Raw genomic sequence first — 19585 nt, 5'->3', positions numbered from 1 at the left:
CTGGTATCGTGACATCCCTGCTATTAACTATAGATTACCAATACTTTAATTCTGGTGTATTGATCAAACCCACTTTATGGAAACAGGGGTCTGAATCTCGGTGTGCTTCAAACAGACGTTAAGTGTTAAACATGACAGCTACACACAAGTCAAACGTAATTACTGGCTTTCACTAAAGCAATACATGCACTAGTAAGAACACTGTTGTTCCTAAATAAGCCCGTCCACAGCATTAATGTTCAAGAAACGAAGAGCCCGCACCACAAAAATGTGCTTACAGATGACAGATGATGTCCGAGTACTTCCCCCTGAAATGCCAAACCTGCTATTATTGTTTCTGTAACGATCTCCGACCCGTGTTGTTGAAACTGCAATAGACTGATCTTTCAAAAGGAATAACAACAGGAAGGAAGTGAAAGTCATTATTAGCAGTCACAGAAGGGAAGCATCTGACAGACGAGACTTTGTTAGATGGACTCAGTCAGATGCTGGCGAGTCAGAGTTAACGACCAGCTGACCTAATCTGGTATCATTTGGTTCGGGTTCTCTTGGAGGGAACACTTAAACAAATCCTAATTCATGCTTACAGTGAATAAACCCCACAAATGACCACATAAACCAGAAGCAGCACACGGCTTCAGTGAACTGGTTAATGGAAAAGTTGCAGGTTGGTTACTTAGGTTTGTCCCATTAACACAATTCATTAAGGTTTAACCCTTTATGTGCACTGCACTGCTGATTCAGACAAAGGTTTTCTAAGTCGATGCCTTTGAGCCATCAAAGCTGTTACAGTGCTGGTTACTTATATTCAGAACTAACGACGTCACACAGATCTCAAATGTCAGCCTTTGTGTCGGGCAAAAATAATTAGCTGCCAACTAATAAATGTTTATTCTGCACAAATGTACACTGAGGAAAGTCATCATGAGACAACTAAAGACAGGTTAAGCTTTTCTTTAAGCGTGTGGGTGTTGGCTTTTTGCACAGTGCTGACTGCAGGAGGTGTGAAACACAGTTAACACAGGAAGTTTGAGGGTCGACACACTGACCAACTATCAAAAGGTCTGAGCTAATTTTACCTGCACTTTGAAACATGACCGAAAGCAACAAAAGGATGCTGCTTTTAACACTGCAGGGGTAACGCTGCCGCACATGGATCTGGTTTCAACCTGCAGGACCAGGATGTGGTGAAAAGTGGCACAACAGTGATGCAGCATCAGCAAAACTCACACAGGCTCTTTGCTCACTCAAAGGAGACTCCTCCTCAGTCGCCTGAAAGCATTTGAGTTGAAACCAAACTGCTGGAAGAGGGCGTGCACACAACAAGTGAAATCCAGCCAAAAAATCCGTCTAAAATTAAACTTGTATTCCCTAAACTGTGGAGGAGATGTGAGAACAGCACAAGGAAACTTAAACCCTCCTCCACTTCTGCAAACGCTCGCACGTTCTACATCATGTTGCTATGACAATTTAATTATAGTCTATCATGACTGCATTTTTGTTTATGTGTCTATGTGAGGCAGTTGGAAGATTATGTGTGAATGTGAAGTGGCACTCTTTGGCAAAGTACCTAATACTCGGTTGCAGGGAAAACAGCTCTAGCTTGTGGCGAGCGAGCATGTTGGTTTCACAGCGCGGCCAGAGCCCGTTTGTTGTGAGTCACAGCATTAACTCATTCAGCTCCAGAGGAAGGAGAATCGCATATGTCAGGGCTTCTCGCATGAATACATATAGAATAGTGACGCGCCGGTAAAACAATAGACCGCTCTGACAGCTGTAACCTTTGCGAAGTGTTTTGTTTCACGCTCGCTTCACCGAAAGCCAAGTCAAAGAAAGGGAAATTGGTGAGAATCAGAGGAGAAATGACTCATTCCTCATACGGTCGTCTGAAACTGCTTCTTTTAAAAAGAAACATAAAACCACCGCAAACACGAGTCCCGCCTGGCAGACAGGACACATTAACGTCACGGCGACTCCTCCAACGGGGGCCGTTCTCATGTCGTACCAGACCTCAGCACAGTATCTACGTCTCATCGAAGCCGCGGCGTGCACACGCAGCTCCGTGGCTCCACTCCAGAGAGCAGGGGGTCCGGATATGAGTCCAACCCCAGATCATGTGGAGAGGAAGTCGGTTATTACAGAGCGTGCTAGTGGTTTATGAGTTTGGTTTTAAAATCCAATATGAGAATTTGATCCAAGGGCAACTTTCGGTCTGCTCTGGTCAGCTCGGCGGCTGCACACGTGAACCATCCAATAGCACCTCTTTCAAGTCAGCACCGAGCAGCAGACCAAGACAGCTGGCCTAACATGTAGCTACAATACGCTTAAGTGATAGCCGACTTATGAGCAACACTGGATATGGATGTGAAGCACGGGTTACTCGATTTCCCATATTCAGAAAAAGGTAGAAACCGATGTTGTTCTTCAGCGGCTGCAGTCGTTTCCCAGGATAGTCCCACTACAGGAATGTCTGACCGCTGCAGAGGGCCGAACAGTTAATGCAGCCTGCTGACCCAAGCACCATCTTTCTCCAAACAATCCTCGCGGGGTCACGGTTGCCAGAAAAATGTCTACATTGGTGAACTCGTGCTCAGGCAAATCTGTCAAATAAATGAAGACTGTACGACGCTAACAGTACGATATTACAGCTGCTAACAGCTACTCCCAGTTTCACTTTTACAGCCAAACCGGGTCATGACCTCCTCTCGTCCTTAGGATCTTGACAGACTAAACTCTGAATCACATAAAACCAAAACCATAATGAGCACCCTCATTGTTCGAGTCTGGACTCATGCAGGAGTGAAGTCCTGTGGTGCCTGCTGTTGCTCCAGTGTATTTACAAACTACCCCATCACACACGCCGTCCTTTCTGCGTTACAATTACTGGTGTTACAAACTGAGAAAAAACGTCTATATCAGAAAGCACAAGATGACTTTGTCACATGTCGGTGAAATGACCATGAATTCTCATTTTCCAGCTAAGGTCGTCTCTTTGCACGAGCCCACACACTTTCTCTAATTTCTTGTTCCATCATCCCACAGTATCTGTTACTTCACAAGAGTCTGCACATTTGACTCTCGCAAGAGGCCTTAGGGTCAGCACGAGACGCAGGGATCCAACGATTAGCAGACAGGACTGGAACAGTTTAAAGGCTACAGAGTCAGAAAAAAGGAATCTGCAAGTGAAAGAAGACTATTGAGGAAGACCCTAAAAGCAAACTTTCACTTCCATTTATGTACTTAGTGACAGAGCTGGGGGAAACTGCACTCAGATAAAATGCAGTATACCTGAGCTTCATTGGAGCAGTACACATGTGCATCCTGCATGCGTTTATTAAGTTAGGAAATCAAAAGGCATACTCGTCCTCTCAGTTGCTGGAAACCAAAAATGCTTCTTTCTTACAGAAATGAGCCAGAGATTCACGGGCATTTTGGTACAGACACGTGTTAAAACTGAATGGTTTAAGGTCAGAAGTTGTCCACGAAATGCCACGTCAGGCTTTCATTAACTGAGCAGAAAGGGAACAAATAAGTAAGCAGTTCATTTATGTTGTTAAACAGGAAATTAACAGGCTGATAATTTGATCACAGCTCTATGAATCACGCACAACATTAAAGTTTTATAAATAAGTTGTGCGCACACAGGCTGAAAGTTATAAATGGAAGATCACCTACCCTCATTTTCAGATGTTGGACACGCCACCTGTACAACCAGATCAAATGTTCTTTCTGGATTCTCCCTGAAAAGAATGAAACAGTGTTTACTGAGAGCTGAGGGGGAATAAAAGCAGGTGTTACATCCACAAGCTCGGGCACAAAGTGCGCACAGCCGCTGGGTCGCATTCCAGTGCACAGGTATGCAGGTGTACCCACTTGTGCCATCGGAGCTTTGGATTGAAAGAAAGACGGGCTCTTTGATCTCTAACGTTATCGAGCTCAGGTCACGGGACACGGCTCGTTCACGGCACCGAGCGACCGGTGTCCGTCTGCTCGGCTAGCGGAGCTGCTAATTGGTGGTCAGCTAGCAGACACGCCGACAGACTGACCCAAATGCGGAGCAGCCAGCTGGCCTCGCTGTTAAAGCCACTGCTGGAGATGATGGCTCAAATTACGCCAGACATTCCTTCGCATTTACGCACGCAGCTCCCGTTTAGCGTTATTCAAGCACGCGTTAGCCTTTAGCATAGAAGCGACAGCAGAGAGGACAAACACTCGGAGCTCTTACTTTATCCTGCTGTCCATGGTCTAGTTACAACATCGCGACAGCTCCGTGCTGTCGGGGGGCTTTGCTCTGAGGGCTGTCCGACAGTATTTCCACCTCGTCCTTCTTTCAGCCTCAGCCCGTCTCTGCTTCGCGTTTATCGGACACTGTTCGGAAGGTGCCGCGTCCGCATGCCTGGAGGTGCGATATCGTGGCAGTCGGTGCCGTCTTTCCTGCCGCTTATGTGGCCTAAATCCACGATTCAGCGCCTCCGCGGCTATTTCCCACAACAAACACCATCCAGGAAGTGCTGTCAAAGATTTGGTGACGTCAGCGCGTCCGACGAGCACCTTGGCTGCTGCAGTGAGCGGCTGCTGCTCGTCTGCCCGCCGGCGGCTCCCTGCACTTACGCTGAGTAACAAGCGCGATGCGCACAGCAGGCCTGAGCCGTGTGATTCACGGTTTTGGTATTTTTTTCATTATTGTTATTATTTTTAAACGGCTTTCCCCACGAGACTGTGTTATTAGTTCAATATCTATGGCAGCAGTAGCTTCAGTGCGGCCCTGGGAGCCGCTGAGGGGGCTAAAAGTAGAAAAACAACTGATTTTGTCCAACAAACACGGATATAAGCTACAAATAGTCTTTGTTTTATTTCTAACTAAATGAGCGTAAAGATTTTTAAAAAGTCTTCAGTACCTTAAGATAATGAAAACAGTGAAATAGTCCAAGTTAAACACACACATGGTTGATAAGTGTAAGGCTGAGAGAATAAAAAAGTCTGTTTTTAAACTGACCTCAGGTCAGCGGGCAGCTTACTTCAAGAACAGGACCACAGTACCTGAAAGTACCCTCAGCACGGAGGTCTGACTCTGAGAACAGTCCAAATCTGCACCTGATGACCTGAGATGACTCATTGGGTTATAAACAGTGAGCAGGTCAGAGATGTGCTGCGGGGCCAGACTATCGAGAGCTTTGTGAATTAGGAATTCTAATTCATAAATTTTGTGTTGAACTGGGAGCCAGTGGAGTGCGTTCAGTACTCGGATAATATGTTAATATTTCCACTTTTGTTTAAGTCAAGTCAAGTCAACTTTATTTGTCAATTCTGCCACATGTACAGGACATACACAGAATAGAAATTGCGTTACTCTCAAACCCTAGTGATTAGAAAAATGCAAATAAAATAATTAAAAAGTAAAAATTTAAATAAAGGACTCAAATGGAGCGTTAACATAGTCAAACCTGCTCGATGTGAATGCACGAGCCAGTTTCTCTGAATCAATTTGAGATAAGAAGAGACAGAGATATATTTCCTCAGAGAGGAAATACATCTGTCTTGTTTCTGTTCAAGAAAACTTTCTAGATCTCCAACAGTGAATGTCATCAGTGCTTATTAGTTTGTGAACAAGGGTTAGATCATCAGAGGGAAGCAGCAAGTGCAACGTGGTGGAATACATTATGATTCGTTACGACAGAACTGAGCAGGAACGTGTAACAGTTAAAGAGTAATGGACCAAGAACGGATCCCTGTGGAACCCCTGACTGAATTGTTATTTGTGCATATCTAAAGCTACTAACTGAAGTAGTAGCTGCAGGTGTTTTGGTTCTCGAAATGTGCGCTGCTTGTTGCTGAGCTGGGACTATTCAGCATATTTATTATATTTGCAGACAAGAGTGACTTAAACCAAAACGACTCACCCAAAACCACAAAAGCCAAAACAATCGGCTGAAAAATGCAGAAACAGTCAGGAGAGCTGAGAAGACAAATCTCTGTGGGTTTGTTACATATGATAAACCTGTTTCACATCATGCATACAGTGACTGGATGCATTGTTACTGTATTATTATTACACCGTGCACTGATAAACTGTGTGCTGCATGCTGTGTTCATAACACCGGAAATGCTGTATCTTAGTCCAGCACAAGAATCACATGGTACTCTAAGCTTATAATGAAGCTGCCAATTGTTGTCTGCTGTGTGACAGGATGCATACACGACGCACAGACGGCGGCATGTGGGTTTGGGCTCGACAGAAGCAACGTGACAATGATAACATCTTAATCTGTGCTAATGGCTCCTAAAGATCGGAACAGACTCTGAACCCTACAGCTCACTTACTGTTCAGTCTAATCCTGCAGCCCTGTCAGGAATAATTAATAGTTAAAAATGTAAAAACTAATGTTATCAGCACCATCTGCACTGCAGCCTTGTAACTTCCTACAACAACTACATCAGCAAACATACCTTCAGCTCTCTTTACCATTTTTATCAAACCCCTATGACAGTCTGCTAATTCTCATCATACCTTCCTGCACGCAGGTCCATGTGTCCACCTCTGGAAATGCAAAAACACAAACTGCATCTTTTGAGTACGCTGTGGAGCAGACGTATGGATTTATGCTTTATGGTCATCAAAATGTTTAGATTAGCCATCTCTTACTTCGGGGTTTATTTCACTATTTCTTGCCAGGGCCTCTCTGTTGGTAAACCTACGCACATGTAACTTTAATGTTTACAGTTAACACTGGAGCCCCGATTATTAACAGGTGACTCTTACTCAGCGTATGAGTAAATGCATCCTTGGCTCATACAGTTAAATCCACATCCACAGTTTTTTCTTATCTGGGTCTGTGCAGCATCACAGTGGAGTTTAACTAAAATAATTAATATGTGACCAACTTTTAGGCTTTCAGGTTTAATATGTTTCAATATGTTTTCACACAAGGTTTGCATTCTCCTTAATTACAGCCTGTGATGATGGGCTGTGTGGTAGGCAGGCCGGAAAGGTGGACCCAAGAGCAGGACTCAAAACCCGGAGGTTAAACTCAAAACGCAGTTTTATTGCTAGAAAAAACTCCTGAAAATCAAACTCACAAAACTAAAACTCTGAAGATGGGAACTAAGGAGCAAAACTGTGAGACTAACATGCAACAAACACACAGCATGTGGCGGGTAGGACACATTAACAATGCCACAGAAAGCAAAGGCAAACAAAGGGCTTATAAACACAGTGGCGTAATCAGGGAATAGGAAACAGGAGGGAGACACAGCTGGGACAAATTAGGGCTAACAAGACAGGGGGAAGTGAAACTGAATACACTGACATAGGACATGGCCCTTCAAAGTAAAACAGGGGCCATGTCTTCCTTCTCTCACCCCAACCAATCACAGCAGATGGCCCCGCCCCTCCCTGAGCCTGGTTCTGCCGGAGGTTTCTTCCTGTTAAAAGGGAGTTTTTCCTTCCCACTGTCACCAAAGTGCTGCTCATAAGGGGTCATATGATTGTTGGGTTTTTTTCTCTGTATCTATGAAGCGCCTTGAGGCGACTTATGTTGTGATTTGGCGCTATATAAATAAAATTGAATTGAATTGAATTGAATTGAAACCAGAAACAATTTGCAAAGACTTGACACTGAGAGACAGACCGAAGACTATAACAGAGGGAACCAGTGAAGACGGCGATTTAATACTTGGACAAAAATCCTTTGCAGTCAACGACTGCTGAAGTCCCATAGACACAGACATCACTTCCTCCCTTGAGATGCTCTGCCAGGCCTTTACTGCAGCCAGTTTGTGTTGCTGCTTGTTTGTGTGTCTCTCTGCATTCAGTTTTGTGTGTCTGTGAAGGCTCTCCATCATCCAGGTCATTGGAAAGCATCTGGACTTCTTTGGGTTTCTTGAAGTTGAGTTTTCAAGATGCTTTTCTTTCCAAGCTCCTTGGATTCAGTTTTGAATAGAATCCTTTATTGGGCTGAGATCAGGTGACTTGACTTGGACACTGAAGGTTATCTTTGCCTGAGAATGTCTCGGGTTGCTTTTGCAGTGTGTTTTGGATCCATCTGCACTGAGACGTGGGGTCCAGTCAGTTTGCAGCATTTGTCTGAATCTCAGCAGAGAGTACAAAGCCTTGCATGTCACAATTCATCCTGTTACTTTTATCAGTAATAAACACATCAGAGCACAAACTGTTTCCCTCCTTCTCCATATTTCTCCTGTTGTTGTGGTTCAGGTTAACCTGTGTTTCATCTGTCCACAGTAACTGGAAAAACGAAGAATAAAGAAAAGTAACGGAGCAGATATGTGCCGTTCTTGGGTCTAACTATTGGTTTGAACCTTATTTTTTTACTTGCTGTATTTCTGTTTCTGAAGGCATCTCGATTGTAGGCCTCGACAGTGTTACCTCCAGAGTCTTCCTGACTTGGTTAGATGTAAAACATTTTCTTAACTATAGAAATAATTCTGTTCTCAAGTCCCGTATTGTCTTCTGTGGTCTTTCTGGCCCTTCGGTACTGTCGATCAGGCTGCTCATAAGGTGAGTTTCTCTTGTGTTTGTTGCTGTTGGTGGTTTTTCTTCTTCCTGATGAGCGCCTTTATCTGTCGCCCTGTTTCCTTGGGTCTAATACGTAAGATTACAATGAAAAAATCTACTTCAGATATTACGTCGGCCTCACATGTACAGGCCATGAATGTAAAAAAAAAAGAAGCTATAATACCTTTTGTGTGTTTTTAAAACAATGCATCATACGCACTGGATTCTAGCGGCAGAGAACACACGAGGACTTCTTCCGTGTTGGAGGAGGTGCTGGAAAAAGGCTTCACCTGACGCTCCGTGGTAGCGGTGAAGTAAAAACCGTTGTTTGTACGATTGATCTGTGTGATGAACATCAAAGAGCGGTGTTTGCACCTCCCACAACTCCACTGAAGTGTTTGTTGGTATGCAGCAGGTACAGCGTGGGGTTTGGTGTTATTGTGCAGAAGAGGCTGCGATGACTGGACTTTCAACTGCATAATTACAGAGTGTCACAAGTATGTGCAATAGAATAATATCAATGTCTCAGTGCACAATGATGTTACTGTTAAACTAGTATCAAGCTACTGAAAATGTCCTCAAAGTGCCACAGTAATATAAGCAAACCGTGTAGAGTCCCTATCCTTTTATATGACCACCATAATCTTCTCCAGAACTCTATATTAAAAACAATGCTTGTGAGAGAGATGAGTCATTGTCCTCTTAAAGGGAAACGCATGCACAGCGAGCACTATTTTCATTCTAATGGGACAGGGTTTGTTCACTGCTGTAAACCTCGTGAGCTGAAGCTAATTCGCTTGTAATATCTCAAACAAAGCGAGCCCTCACACTCGATCACTTACTTGTCAAAGGAGCAGCTCTTGGCACTTGATGACACAGTAAATTCAGAACTCGATGCTACTATCTAAACTCTTGAGACACGTTTCAGCCGTATTTGTCTGGTGGTAACCTGGAACCAGTGGCTTAGATATACCTTCTTCTCTCCCCACGAGAGTGTGACGGGATCAGAGGCAGATATCTTCAGGCTGACTGGAAGGTAATTAAATGGCAGCAGCCTGGGCCGTGCTGTTTCAGGCATACGTATGAAATGATCGTGGTGGGGCTGTTGCCATGACGTTGTGATTTCTAAAAAAATGCAGAAATTTGTGAACAATAAAACAATAAAAGCCCAGATAATATTCATTTAAGAGTTCCTGCTACTGAAAAAAGGACAACGCACTGTTTCTCTGTCCTTCAGCGATCCCAGTAATCTGTTACAGAACGTCTTCAAACATGTTTTATCTACCTGAGGAGCGAGCTTGAATTGAAATGTCACATAGACGAAAAGACACAAGCAGGGTTCATGTTGGGACGGTGCAGCAGGGAGTAAATGCAGCCTGCAGCAGAGTTAACATAAAATCATTCTGGAGTCTGTTGCCAAGTGAATTTATAAAGCATCTGTTACATTAATCAGGTCGCTTTTACAGCATGAGATGATGCGCCAAAACTGCCAAATATAGAAAAGGTTTCGATGGAAAACAACGGGCCTTGGAAAATACATCATTTGTTTGGCTTTTGTTTAAATATGTCTTCCCTTCCATGCTGTGCGTGCAAATATTTTTATCAGTGATGTGTAATTTGTCTGAGGGTAAATTGACCCCACAATGTCAGTCAAAAGACACTTGTCAGGTTTCATTACCCATAATTGTGAAACAGGGGCATCATCAGTAGTGGCTTGCAGCAGCGGATAACCTTGAAAGGACTCATTAATGTCCACTCACCAACCTTGCAGTTATCCGTCCAAGGCACCATGTTACTTTATTATTATGGAAAGCTGTCTGCGTTTGTTCTGCAGCGCAATCACGCAAAGAAAGACAGCATGCTTCACCACCCATATACACACAGAAGTATATGTGTGGACAAACATTTTTGTTAATGGCTACAGAAATATCTGCTGGTGGCTTTCATGGTTAGCACTCACAGCAAGAAGGTCCTGGGTTCAGTTCCACCACAGACCTGTCCAGGGTGTGCTCTCCGTCTTGACCTAAGAGGGGGTTCGGCTCCATGACCCTGACAGAAGTGGGTGGATGAGTTCTTTAATAGAAAGCTAATTGTAGTCCCATGAAATAGATGTTGCATGTTTACCCCCATGCTATAGCAGAGGCTACAGAAAACAAGGCCTCAGTTTATCGGTGTGACACTGAATAATAACGCTCCAGCAGGTCACCACTTTTTCACTCAGGATTTGTGGGTTTTGGTGATCTTTCTAACAGTGGACTTGTACCTCCGTGTAGTGGCAGCTTTCTAACAGCAGAGGCGCTGCACGAGCCGGTGGGTCGGAGTTACGTGACGGTCACATTGGTGGCACGTGACCAGGGGCCGATGAGGAAGTAAAACACTTTCTGTGCAGCAACGTGGGGAGAGGCTGGATTTGAACAGTGTAGATAACATGAGCAGGGAAAGGCGCATTCGCGTTTCTTTCCTCACACAGTGTCACAGTTGTTCTCTTAATAAAAGCCGCTCCCTGCTTGTAACCTGCAGATGGTTTATCGCAGAAGCATGTTTCGCAAAAACTTCCCGAGTAAAGCGTTTGTCTGCAGACTCGTTCTTCTCTGCTTCCACTTGAATAAACGACTCGTAGCGATGTCGATGCCAAAGCTGTCGGGAGAAAGCTCCGAGCCACCGGCGAACAGCGGCGCGTCACAGATCGACGAAGGCACGACAGCAGCAGACGTCAGCGACGCGGGGGGCGAAAACGACCCCTCCTCCGCGGGAAAGTTCACAGAGGGCGAGATGGCCATCCACAGAATCCATAGACTAGCGTGTGCGGTAAGATGCATCACTGAGACAGCCAATCGTGTCATGTAGCACAATCGGACCGCAGATCCACGGGTGATTAATTACACGCGCTTTACAGAGAAATGATGATAATTCTGGGACAGATGATGAGATATTCACAGTTTTCTGCGTTATTCTGAAAATGTTTCACAATCTGTAATCATAGGTTTCTGCAGATTGATGAACCTCTGCCTGTGTTTGATTCTGAGAAACTCTGCCTCTCTAAGACGCTCTCTTTATACCCACTCATGTCACTGAGCTGCTGCCAGTTGACCTGATTACTGATAAATGTTGTTTCTTTTTAGCTCCTCTTACTTTTCAGGCTCCAACATTTTTGTTGGAATAGTTTTTTTTATTAGTCTTTTCTCTTAAACACAGTAACAAGTTAAAATCTGACGTCAATAATCTGGAACAATACCAGCATAATGTTTTCAAACTGGCCACCGTGTGTTAGCAGCACGATAACCTGGCAGCTACGATGCATCTCCTTCCTGTTCCCAGGGCGGTGCCCCCAACCCTCCTCCACGTCCCCCGAGCCCTTAACCAAGTGACATTTAGGAAGATGAAACCACTGATGATTTTTGACTCAGTCTTTCCATTCTAACCCGAGATAAACATCTTAATTATTTTGCAGTGAAAGTGTAGGTATTGGAAAGAGGTACGAAACGGCGCCTGAACGTAGGAGGTGTCTGTGTCCACCTGTTATTGTTGTGAACTTTCACACAGAGGAGAATACCTGCCCGCTGCCCCAAAGAAATGATGCTGATTGTTTGTGCTAGATCCATCATATTCACCAAATCTCACTTGCTCTTCCATGGAGCAGAACCAGCGAGCTGTGCTGATGACAGCGGTGAATAGGTGTCATCCGCGTGCCTTTAGGCTTATCTGTTGTAAATATTGTGCTTCGGAGTGTGGATGAAGTTGAGGCAAGTTGGCCGCGACCTGAGGAGAGCGGTAGGGCCTGGGTGGGAAAAGTACAATACAGAGGGGGCCCAGCTATGCCAGCTTCACTATGTGGCCTTGCAATGGCATGTGAAATGACAAGCCGTGTCACCAAAGGGCCTGGGGCCTTTTTCCCTTTGTGGCCTGTCAAAGCTCACCAACTAGTGGCTCTCAGTTTGAAACAGACTGAGAGATGACATTTTGGAACTTCCTAAGGGATGGAGAGGAGTTCAGGCTTTTTCCACTTACAGAAGGTGTTTTTGTGCCTATGCAAGACGAATAACTGCACCAAATAAAACAACGACTGTCTGTAAAGTTGATTTTTCACCATCCTGAAAATTGTCAGAACGACGTGCAGGTTTCAGGGCTACCAGCGGATTAGTCATAGCGTATTCTCACTACTGAATTGCACGCTAATTAATTAGTAATATCTTAAGAATGAGGGTGTCTTACATCTGTTTCTATGCTCAGAGGTCACCCAGTCCTCCTTCTCGTTGAACCACAGCAATCTGTCTCTGCATACGTTCTTAGGCACTATTTTTCTTGCAGGCGTCCTTGTGTTTGGGTGAGTATATGTATCGTATGTATTTCTGTGTGCACGGTTCACATCCCGCCACGTGTTTGTGTGTCGCTCTAATTGAATGGTAATATCTTCATTATGCTCAGGCAAAGAAGCAGATGTACGTTGACCCCTCCAGCGGGTATAAGGTGTTCACAGAGTATGCCCACCTTCAGAGAGGGAAGTGCTGCGGCAGCGCGTGCAGACACGTGAGCTCTTTGTTTTTACTGGTTTTTCTCCCTGTTTTTGTCCTCTGCCGTGTTTTTCCCACCCTGCACGTTTGATCCTGTCTGTTTCCAACGGTAACCGACCTCGTTTGTAAACCGTGGTTCTGCCAGAGCAGTTTTGACCAACGTTCGTCATTTATTTTCAGCACAAAACATGAAACGAAAGCAGGTTTGGTGGGTTGGAGCTTCCATGGTGTTGTAGAGGATGAGCTAACAGGGCTAATGACGCTGTGTGTTAGTTTCCAGGCTGCTTTCTGTACGTGGATGGAACCAAATAGATGGTCCAGTACGTTGCATCAAAATATGAAAGGGCACAAACATGTAAACTGTCTTTATAACAGCACCTTTCAAGATAAGGATCACAAAGTGCTGCACACCAACAATCCACAACAAACACAACAGCCTATACAAAGAAGGATCGATGTTTTAAACAGTTAGTGCCGTCTACAGTCTCCTTCGGTCTTCAGGTTAGAGCGAAGAACCTCCGACGCCGTCAAAAACCTGCACGTTTTATATGGATGCACGGCTTCGCTACAACAATCAGAGCTCTGATCGCCGAGCTCGAGGACCGAGGAGCCTCACGGTCGCATTTTGGACAGCAAGTGAGACCAACGCACGCTGAATTAGTCCAGTCTGAGGACACGAAGGCATCATAATAATAATCCTTCCTGACGGTTCAGCTGAGATCACAGCAGTAAATATGGTTAAGATCAAATTCTAGGTTTGACTCTGTGACACAGACTTGAGACGTGAGCGTGACATTAGCAGAAAGGCTCATCTGCTCAGAGTTTGGGGATCTATTTTCTCAGCATCATTCCTGACCTCTGCTGGTTTCAAGTTTCCAGACTAAGGATCGGTGATGGTGAAATGCAAAGCTGAGCGGTTCATCCGTGTGTAACAAACCAACTACACAGACGTGTTGTGGGTTTTCTGACGGTGTCAGCCCCGCTCTGCTCATATCTGCTTTGCTCTGTCCCACCGAGTCTCGTTGTCCACTCTCCATCCCTGCTCTGGGTTTTGCTTTCGCCCCGTCCCATCCCATTCCGTCTTCCCCCCTGTCCTTATCCGACTCGTCCTTTTTTCCTTTGCTCGATCTGCTTCTCATGTGTCGTTCTCAGTGTGACTAAAGCTCTGCTCCACATGCAGCTGTTAACCGGCGCTAATTTATCTCTCGTCTCCCCCAGTGTCCATATGGCCAAGTCAACGTGAAGGACCCCGCCACGAAGAAGCGGTTCAATTCCCTGTTTTACGTGTAGACCTAACAGCCTCGTGCCAAGGTAACGCGCTAGGAGCCTGTTTGGAATGGAAGCCACCGCACATTGCTTGTCTTCTGCCTGTCGTTATTTGGACTACTTGAGTCATTTTTTTCTTTTAGCCGTGTAATAAATGATGAAATATGGGTAGTGTCTGTGCAATACCTATCTCTTATGAATCACAACTATTCTTAGGATTATTTTCATTCTGGCAAAATGGGAAAGGAGGAGAACGGATTTGTTCACTAGACCCTCATGCAAACCAGCCTTTTATCACATTTTTGTTTTGTTCTGTTTTGCAGATACTTGTTTTTTCCTCTCAGTGTCCAGTGAAATGCCTTTGAGCCTCATTTTTTCTTTTCTCTTCAAGAGTATTTAATATTTTGTAGTATTCTGCTCTTCTGATGCATTTACAAGGGTTGTGGGAGTATGGAGATGAAAAACTGAGAGTGCATTTTAGATCTTTGCCCTCCAGATAAAGGGCATATAAGCGAAAGTAACTGTAAGATAGTCAGATGGAGTCTTGTGCTCTTTTGCTTCGCATCGCTTGTTATTTTTTTTCTCTCCCAAACGTACGACTGCATGAATATTAGCATCATTTACACACCACAAGTGCTTGACTGAACTGTCTACCTTTGACTGAGATACTGTGTTGTTAAAAATAGGAAGGTGCCAGGGGTCAGCCCTCACACTTGGCTGCGCTGCTTTTACACCACTTGATGGAATCAGGCTGTTAGCAAACATGCCACGGACATCAACAGCAGCCCTCCCCACCGGACTTGCAGCTCAGCCTCCTGGCAACACTCGGCTACAGTGCAGCTCCCCTCGGCTTCTCTCCTGAGCCGCAGCCTAATGAACTCCTGGGCCCTCTCATCCCAGGACTGCAATAGATCAGCTCGGCGCTCACCAGCTCGCTTAGACGCACACATGCGCAGGCAGGCTCGCTCCATCGCAACACTGCGTGGCTCCTAATAGGCCGATATAGAATAAAGGTTGCACTTGACCGCGCGCTTCGTAGCCCTGAGTGATAGCGCTAGGTAAGGTCAAGCGCTCGTATAGAACTACCTATGCCGTGGAAAGATGCGGCGCTTGATTTGCGAGTGCATGTGGGTAGGCGGCGTGACGCCTCCGGGCGCTCGCCGGAAACCCAACGCGCACGCTCGTCCTTCTCCGCCCGATTGGGCAAACGGCATCGCCATGAGAGGATGTGTCTTTTCCTCGGCAGGTGGGTCCCAAAGGCAAGTGCTTAGCGATCGGAGCAAAGCCCTGTGAGCGGCTGCAAGGAGATCGGTGATCCCGACAGTGCTGGGGAGGACAGGTTCTGGGGACGCGTCGTCAGGCGGGATGAGAGGCGAGTTTATTTGGTGTTATTCTAAACCGAGGCAGCGGAGCGTGCGGCAGCAACATTTCTACAGCGGGACGGCGAAGGTGTCACACTCATCAAGTACCTGGGCCCGCTTGCCTGCCGCGGCTCTGCCGGTTTTGCCTAGGGACTCGTCTGTCACATTAAAGTAGATGCATTGCCATTCAGGGCCTCGGCGGTCCCGCAGCCTGACCATGAAATAGGCCAACTTTCATGTCTGCCTCATCCCTCCACGTCTTCCCAATCCAGTGATGGCACAGTTTGAATTTTTTCCCCTCCATCATCTTCCAGCCTAGCAGTTTGTGACTGAGACGCAAACAGCACACCTTCCACAGATTAGCAGAGAAATGCACTCCGGTTACTAATTCATCCTTAATTCATTAGCGTTGATTGAGTAGCCTGTGAAGTGCACTGGGACAATGAGAGAGAGCGTTCAGCTAGTTTCTGTGTTTAATCACTGAAACAAATTAATTTATCTAACGTTGATTAAAGTCCCGCCTTTTATTTGGGTTGTCTCTGGGTTGAGCTGCACCACGATCATTTTCTCTTTTACCCACAGTGCACATGTGCTCCCAGCAGCCGGTTAGACACGTGAGGCGACTCTCTCAGGCGTTTTGGACTGAACATGTCGGACCCTCAGCTGGAGCATATGCTGTACTGGAGCAGAGTGGCAGCTATACGCCGTGTGCCTTTCTGCAGGATGATGGCACTAGCTGCAGAGAAAGAGCGAGCTGTCCAGTTTGGATCTGTGACCAGACGTGCTCCAGTCACAACCAGTTGACAGGCCAAGCAGCAGCCCCCACCCCCATCGCACCCCATCTCAAAGGGGCACAGCAGCCCCGCGGCCAGTGGCCCCGACCACAGTCGGTTACAGCGTCTCCATCACTGCTGGCCGGAGCAGCCAGGAACTGACACAAGGTTGGCAGGGAAAAAAACTTAAGTGTCAGCCATATGATGGCTGAAAGGAACATCAGTCTCAGCAATTGGCCAGGCACCGCTCAGTATGCCTGCCTGCGTATGTGTGTGTGTGTGTCTTGATATTGAAGCAGCATTTGAGCAGCCCCTACATCAACGTCTGGTCGTTCTACACAGACAATGTCAGCTCGCCTCGGGGCAGCAGCCTCCACAGTGGTCATATGGACAACCACATCCCTGTGGTAGAATTAGTGATAAAAAACACACATGGCCACTGAGTGACAGTCAGCGCACCAGATTCCTTTGGACAGACAGGGCTGCAAATAGCACAGAGGAGCAGTTTCTCCCTCAGACCGCAACTGGTGGTCAGGCTCATGCCAGGCCGAGCCGCGGTCGCCAGATGAGCCCAGATAAAAGCAGAGTCGGGGGCAGTCAAAGGCACTTAAGCGCCCAAGGAGCACTTTGGCCTGTTTATTTCCCTCCTGGTTTTGCATCGCCGCAGTCGTTCGTGATTTCTCATCTGCGCTTTGGACCCGACGTGTCGCCGCTTTCTTCAGCTGTCACGCCGTCTAACCTCCAGCTCGCTTCACATTACGCCGTCTTCTGACTCTGTGTCCTCGCTCACTGAAGTAGAAAGACGGCGCTTGTTTGACAGCAAAACGATATTTACTAACCCTCTCCTCGCAAACGCTGCTCTGCCCCATAAGGTTATGTAGTGATAAATAACATCCATCTATTATGTTTCCATGTCCTTTCTAGTGTGTCCAGATACGGACTAATACACGCACCATTCCCCAGAAGGATACCGTGTCCCCAGAGGTGCTGGGGGTGGGTGGGGTGCATGTAGTGGTAGCTGTTCTGGAGGCAGGGAGGGGAGGCAGGCAGCAGTTGGTGTGCAGAGAGCAGCGGCTCAGGCTGGCTAGTTAAGAGCTTCTCTTTCCTATCCTCCATCTGCCAGGGACTGGGGTTGTGATTTGAGCTCCAGCAGAGCAGAGCAGGGAGGAGATCGAAGGAGGGGTGGATGGCGAGAGGGAGGGGGGAGCGTTGCTTGGAAGAGGCAGAAAAGGGAAAGTGGTAGAAGCAGGATGAGGCGGGGGAGAAATGACCAGCAGGAGGAGACGTGGAGATTCTCGTATTATCCTCCGTGTCGTTATTTTCTTAAAATCGCCGTTCAGCATTTCGCCTCTTTATGAGACGCCGCCGGGGGGGGGCGTTTCCCCTGTTTTGTGCATTTCTGACATGGCCTCTGCTTCAATAATTACAAAGTCACGTCCACTGTGAGTTTGTAAATATTTCCAGGATGTCTCACCATCCAGCCACCCAGGCTCATGAGACTGGGATACAGCTTTACAGTGCTTCACTCCTCCCTCTGTTCCTCCTCCTCGCCTCACCCTCTCCCTTCCCTTCCCACCCCTTTCCTTCATTCTGTCAGCGTTTAGCCCGTGGTTCCCTGCACCTCACTGGATCCTGGGAGAGCCTTCCCACCGCCTCCTCCTCTTCCTTGCTTCTCTCCTACTCCTCGCCTCCTCGCCTCCACCACCTCTCCTAGGCTCCTTTTCTGGCCATGCTTTGGGAGTGACTGAGAGCTCCCTCTGTGAGACTGAGTGTCACTTGAGGTGACCCAGAAATGATAACTCCAGATGAACTCTGGATGTGTGGTAATCTAACCACCGTGCCCTACAGCAGAGAGGAGCCAGGCACTCGGGGAGGTGCGGGGGTGGGCGGGGGACAGCCAGGCGACCTGCTTGGCGCTGTAGCCGCGGTTTCGCCGATTTAACCAAGCAGCGCCTGTCTGGGTATCGTGCTCCTAGCACGCTGTGTGTGCGCTCCGTGTTGTGCTACGCTGTGAAATAGATCTCAGTGTTGTTGCATTATTGATGAGATACACTGTGATGTCAACCCAGGCTGAAGGAGCAAAGCAAAATGACAGTTAGCAGTGTGGCACGTGATCATTTATGCCAGCGGTGCAGAGGTGTAATTAACTGTCACCCTTTGCTCCAGCCCCGGTGCTCGTTCACACAATATTCTATTCACTCGTAGTCAATTGAAACGAGTCCATCCGTGCACGGCGCGCCGCTCCGTGGGGAGCACGAGCACGTTTGGGTTATCCTGTTGTTTTTCTGGATGACCTCCCTTTCTCGTGTTAAAGATGAACGTGCACTTCAGGAGGAGCTGAGCGCTCCTTAAACGCTTTTCATTCTCGTACCGGTGATACCGTTTAATGCGCGATTGTCAGTTTGCATTTCAGGTGGAGAATAATAAGAAAGTAAGAAACCTCGCGCTCCTTGTACTTACCTCTTAAATTGAGAAAATACGGCCTCATTAAGAGAGACACAACCAAACCATCCTCAAAACATAAACACTATTAATATTTACTAAAATCTTGACATTATTAATTATTGGTGAATTTTTCATCAGCCTTTCTTTTTTTCATTAGATGTTGCAACACAAGGCCACACAAGGCAAGTGTGGAAGTCTACTTCCTGGCTGAACAGACTTATTATTGCTTTGAATTTTTATGAAGTTTGTCAGCTCAGCTCCTCAGAAAAGGATCCGGGCGTGCAGTGTGCCAGACACATATGTCTTTTTTGTCTTATTTGTGTTTGTAATGAAATGCATCAATAAAATTAGACTAAAAAGTGCGGTGGGAGTCACGTGTCGTCTTGTTTTAATGGATCGCACATTTTTATTATTCGTTTGTCGTCACGAAAATATGAAATCAAGGAAGTCAGAGAAGGGGGGAGGCGGGGGGAACAAAAAACTGCGACCTTTCCTAATAGGCAACCCTCCGCTGTTTTGGTCCAGTACCCACATGATTAAAATGCGCACAATTCGTCAATTAATGAGCACTTTTATTTTGAAAATGGCTTCGATTTGGTATTTGGTTATTCAATACCAAAACATTTTCCCCTCCAGGCGTGTGTTGCTGCGCTCCCTATCTTTGTCAGATTTGATTGATCCAGTTTGACTTTACACCCTAATTATTTATTCACACAA

At 46.4% G+C, this 19585-nt stretch overlaps 2 protein-coding genes across 5 annotated transcripts in view; one reads left to right on the top strand and one right to left on the bottom strand.

Annotated features, from left to right (window-relative positions):
• Window positions 1-4539, bottom strand: part of dennd1b (DENN/MADD domain containing 1B) — a 92874-nt gene extending 88335 nt beyond the window's left edge. For 2 of the 3 annotated variants that reach the window (XM_085437403.1, XM_085437404.1), the window contains exons 1-2: window positions 4226-4539; window positions 3676-3740 (exon numbers count right to left, since the gene is read on the bottom strand). In XM_085437403.1, coding sequence (XP_085293529.1) covers window positions 3676-3740; window positions 4226-4242 — 82 coding nt within the window. In that variant the 5' untranslated portion in view covers window positions 4243-4539. Of the gene's footprint in view, window positions 1-3675; window positions 3741-4225 lie in introns of those variants that run through there. The other variant, XM_085437405.1, reaches the window with a different exon arrangement.
• A 6325-nt stretch (window positions 4540-10864) lies between these two features.
• On the top strand, window positions 10865-17596 carry lg17h1orf53 (linkage group 17 C1orf53 homolog). 2 transcript variants are annotated; one of them, XM_085437127.1, is made up of 4 exons: window positions 10865-11320; window positions 12938-13039; window positions 14242-14334; window positions 16233-17596. In XM_085437127.1, the coding sequence occupies exons 1-3, from the start codon at window positions 11033-11035 to the stop codon at window positions 14311-14313; spliced, it is 462 nt and encodes a 153-aa protein (XP_085293253.1). In that variant the 5' UTR covers window positions 10865-11032; the 3' UTR covers window positions 14314-14334; window positions 16233-17596. The 2 variants fall into 2 exon arrangements, with proteins under 2 accessions (XP_085293253.1, XP_085293252.1); XM_085437126.1 differs by lacking the exon at window positions 16233-17596 and having other exon boundaries at window positions 14242-14456.
• Window positions 17597-19585: the final 1989 nt, after the last annotated feature.

The sequence above is a fragment of the Copadichromis virginalis genome, linkage group LG17 (assembly GCF_057382275.1).
Source record: "Copadichromis virginalis isolate Kocher_CV1m ecotype Utaka linkage group LG17, C_Virginalis_male_GT1.1, whole genome shotgun sequence".
Taxonomy (NCBI): domain Eukaryota; kingdom Metazoa; phylum Chordata; class Actinopteri; order Cichliformes; family Cichlidae; genus Copadichromis; species Copadichromis virginalis.
The sequence above is the reverse complement of the archived record's forward strand: the minus strand, read 5'-3'. Positions and strand labels throughout refer to the sequence as shown.

Excerpts from the sequence above, each read along its gene's own strand:
- lg17h1orf53 (XM_085437127.1), top strand. The coding sequence starts at position 11,033 with ATGGTTTATCGCAGAAGCATGTTTCGCAAAAACTTCCCGAGTAAAGCG. Across the intron at positions 11,321-12,937 it reads TCCATAGACTAGCGTGTGCG|GCAAAGAAGCAGATGTACGT; the intron begins GTAAGATGCATC and ends CATTATGCTCAG. Across the intron at positions 13,040-14,241 it reads GCGGCAGCGCGTGCAGACAC|TGTCCATATGGCCAAGTCAA; the intron begins GTGAGCTCTTTG and ends CGTCTCCCCCAG.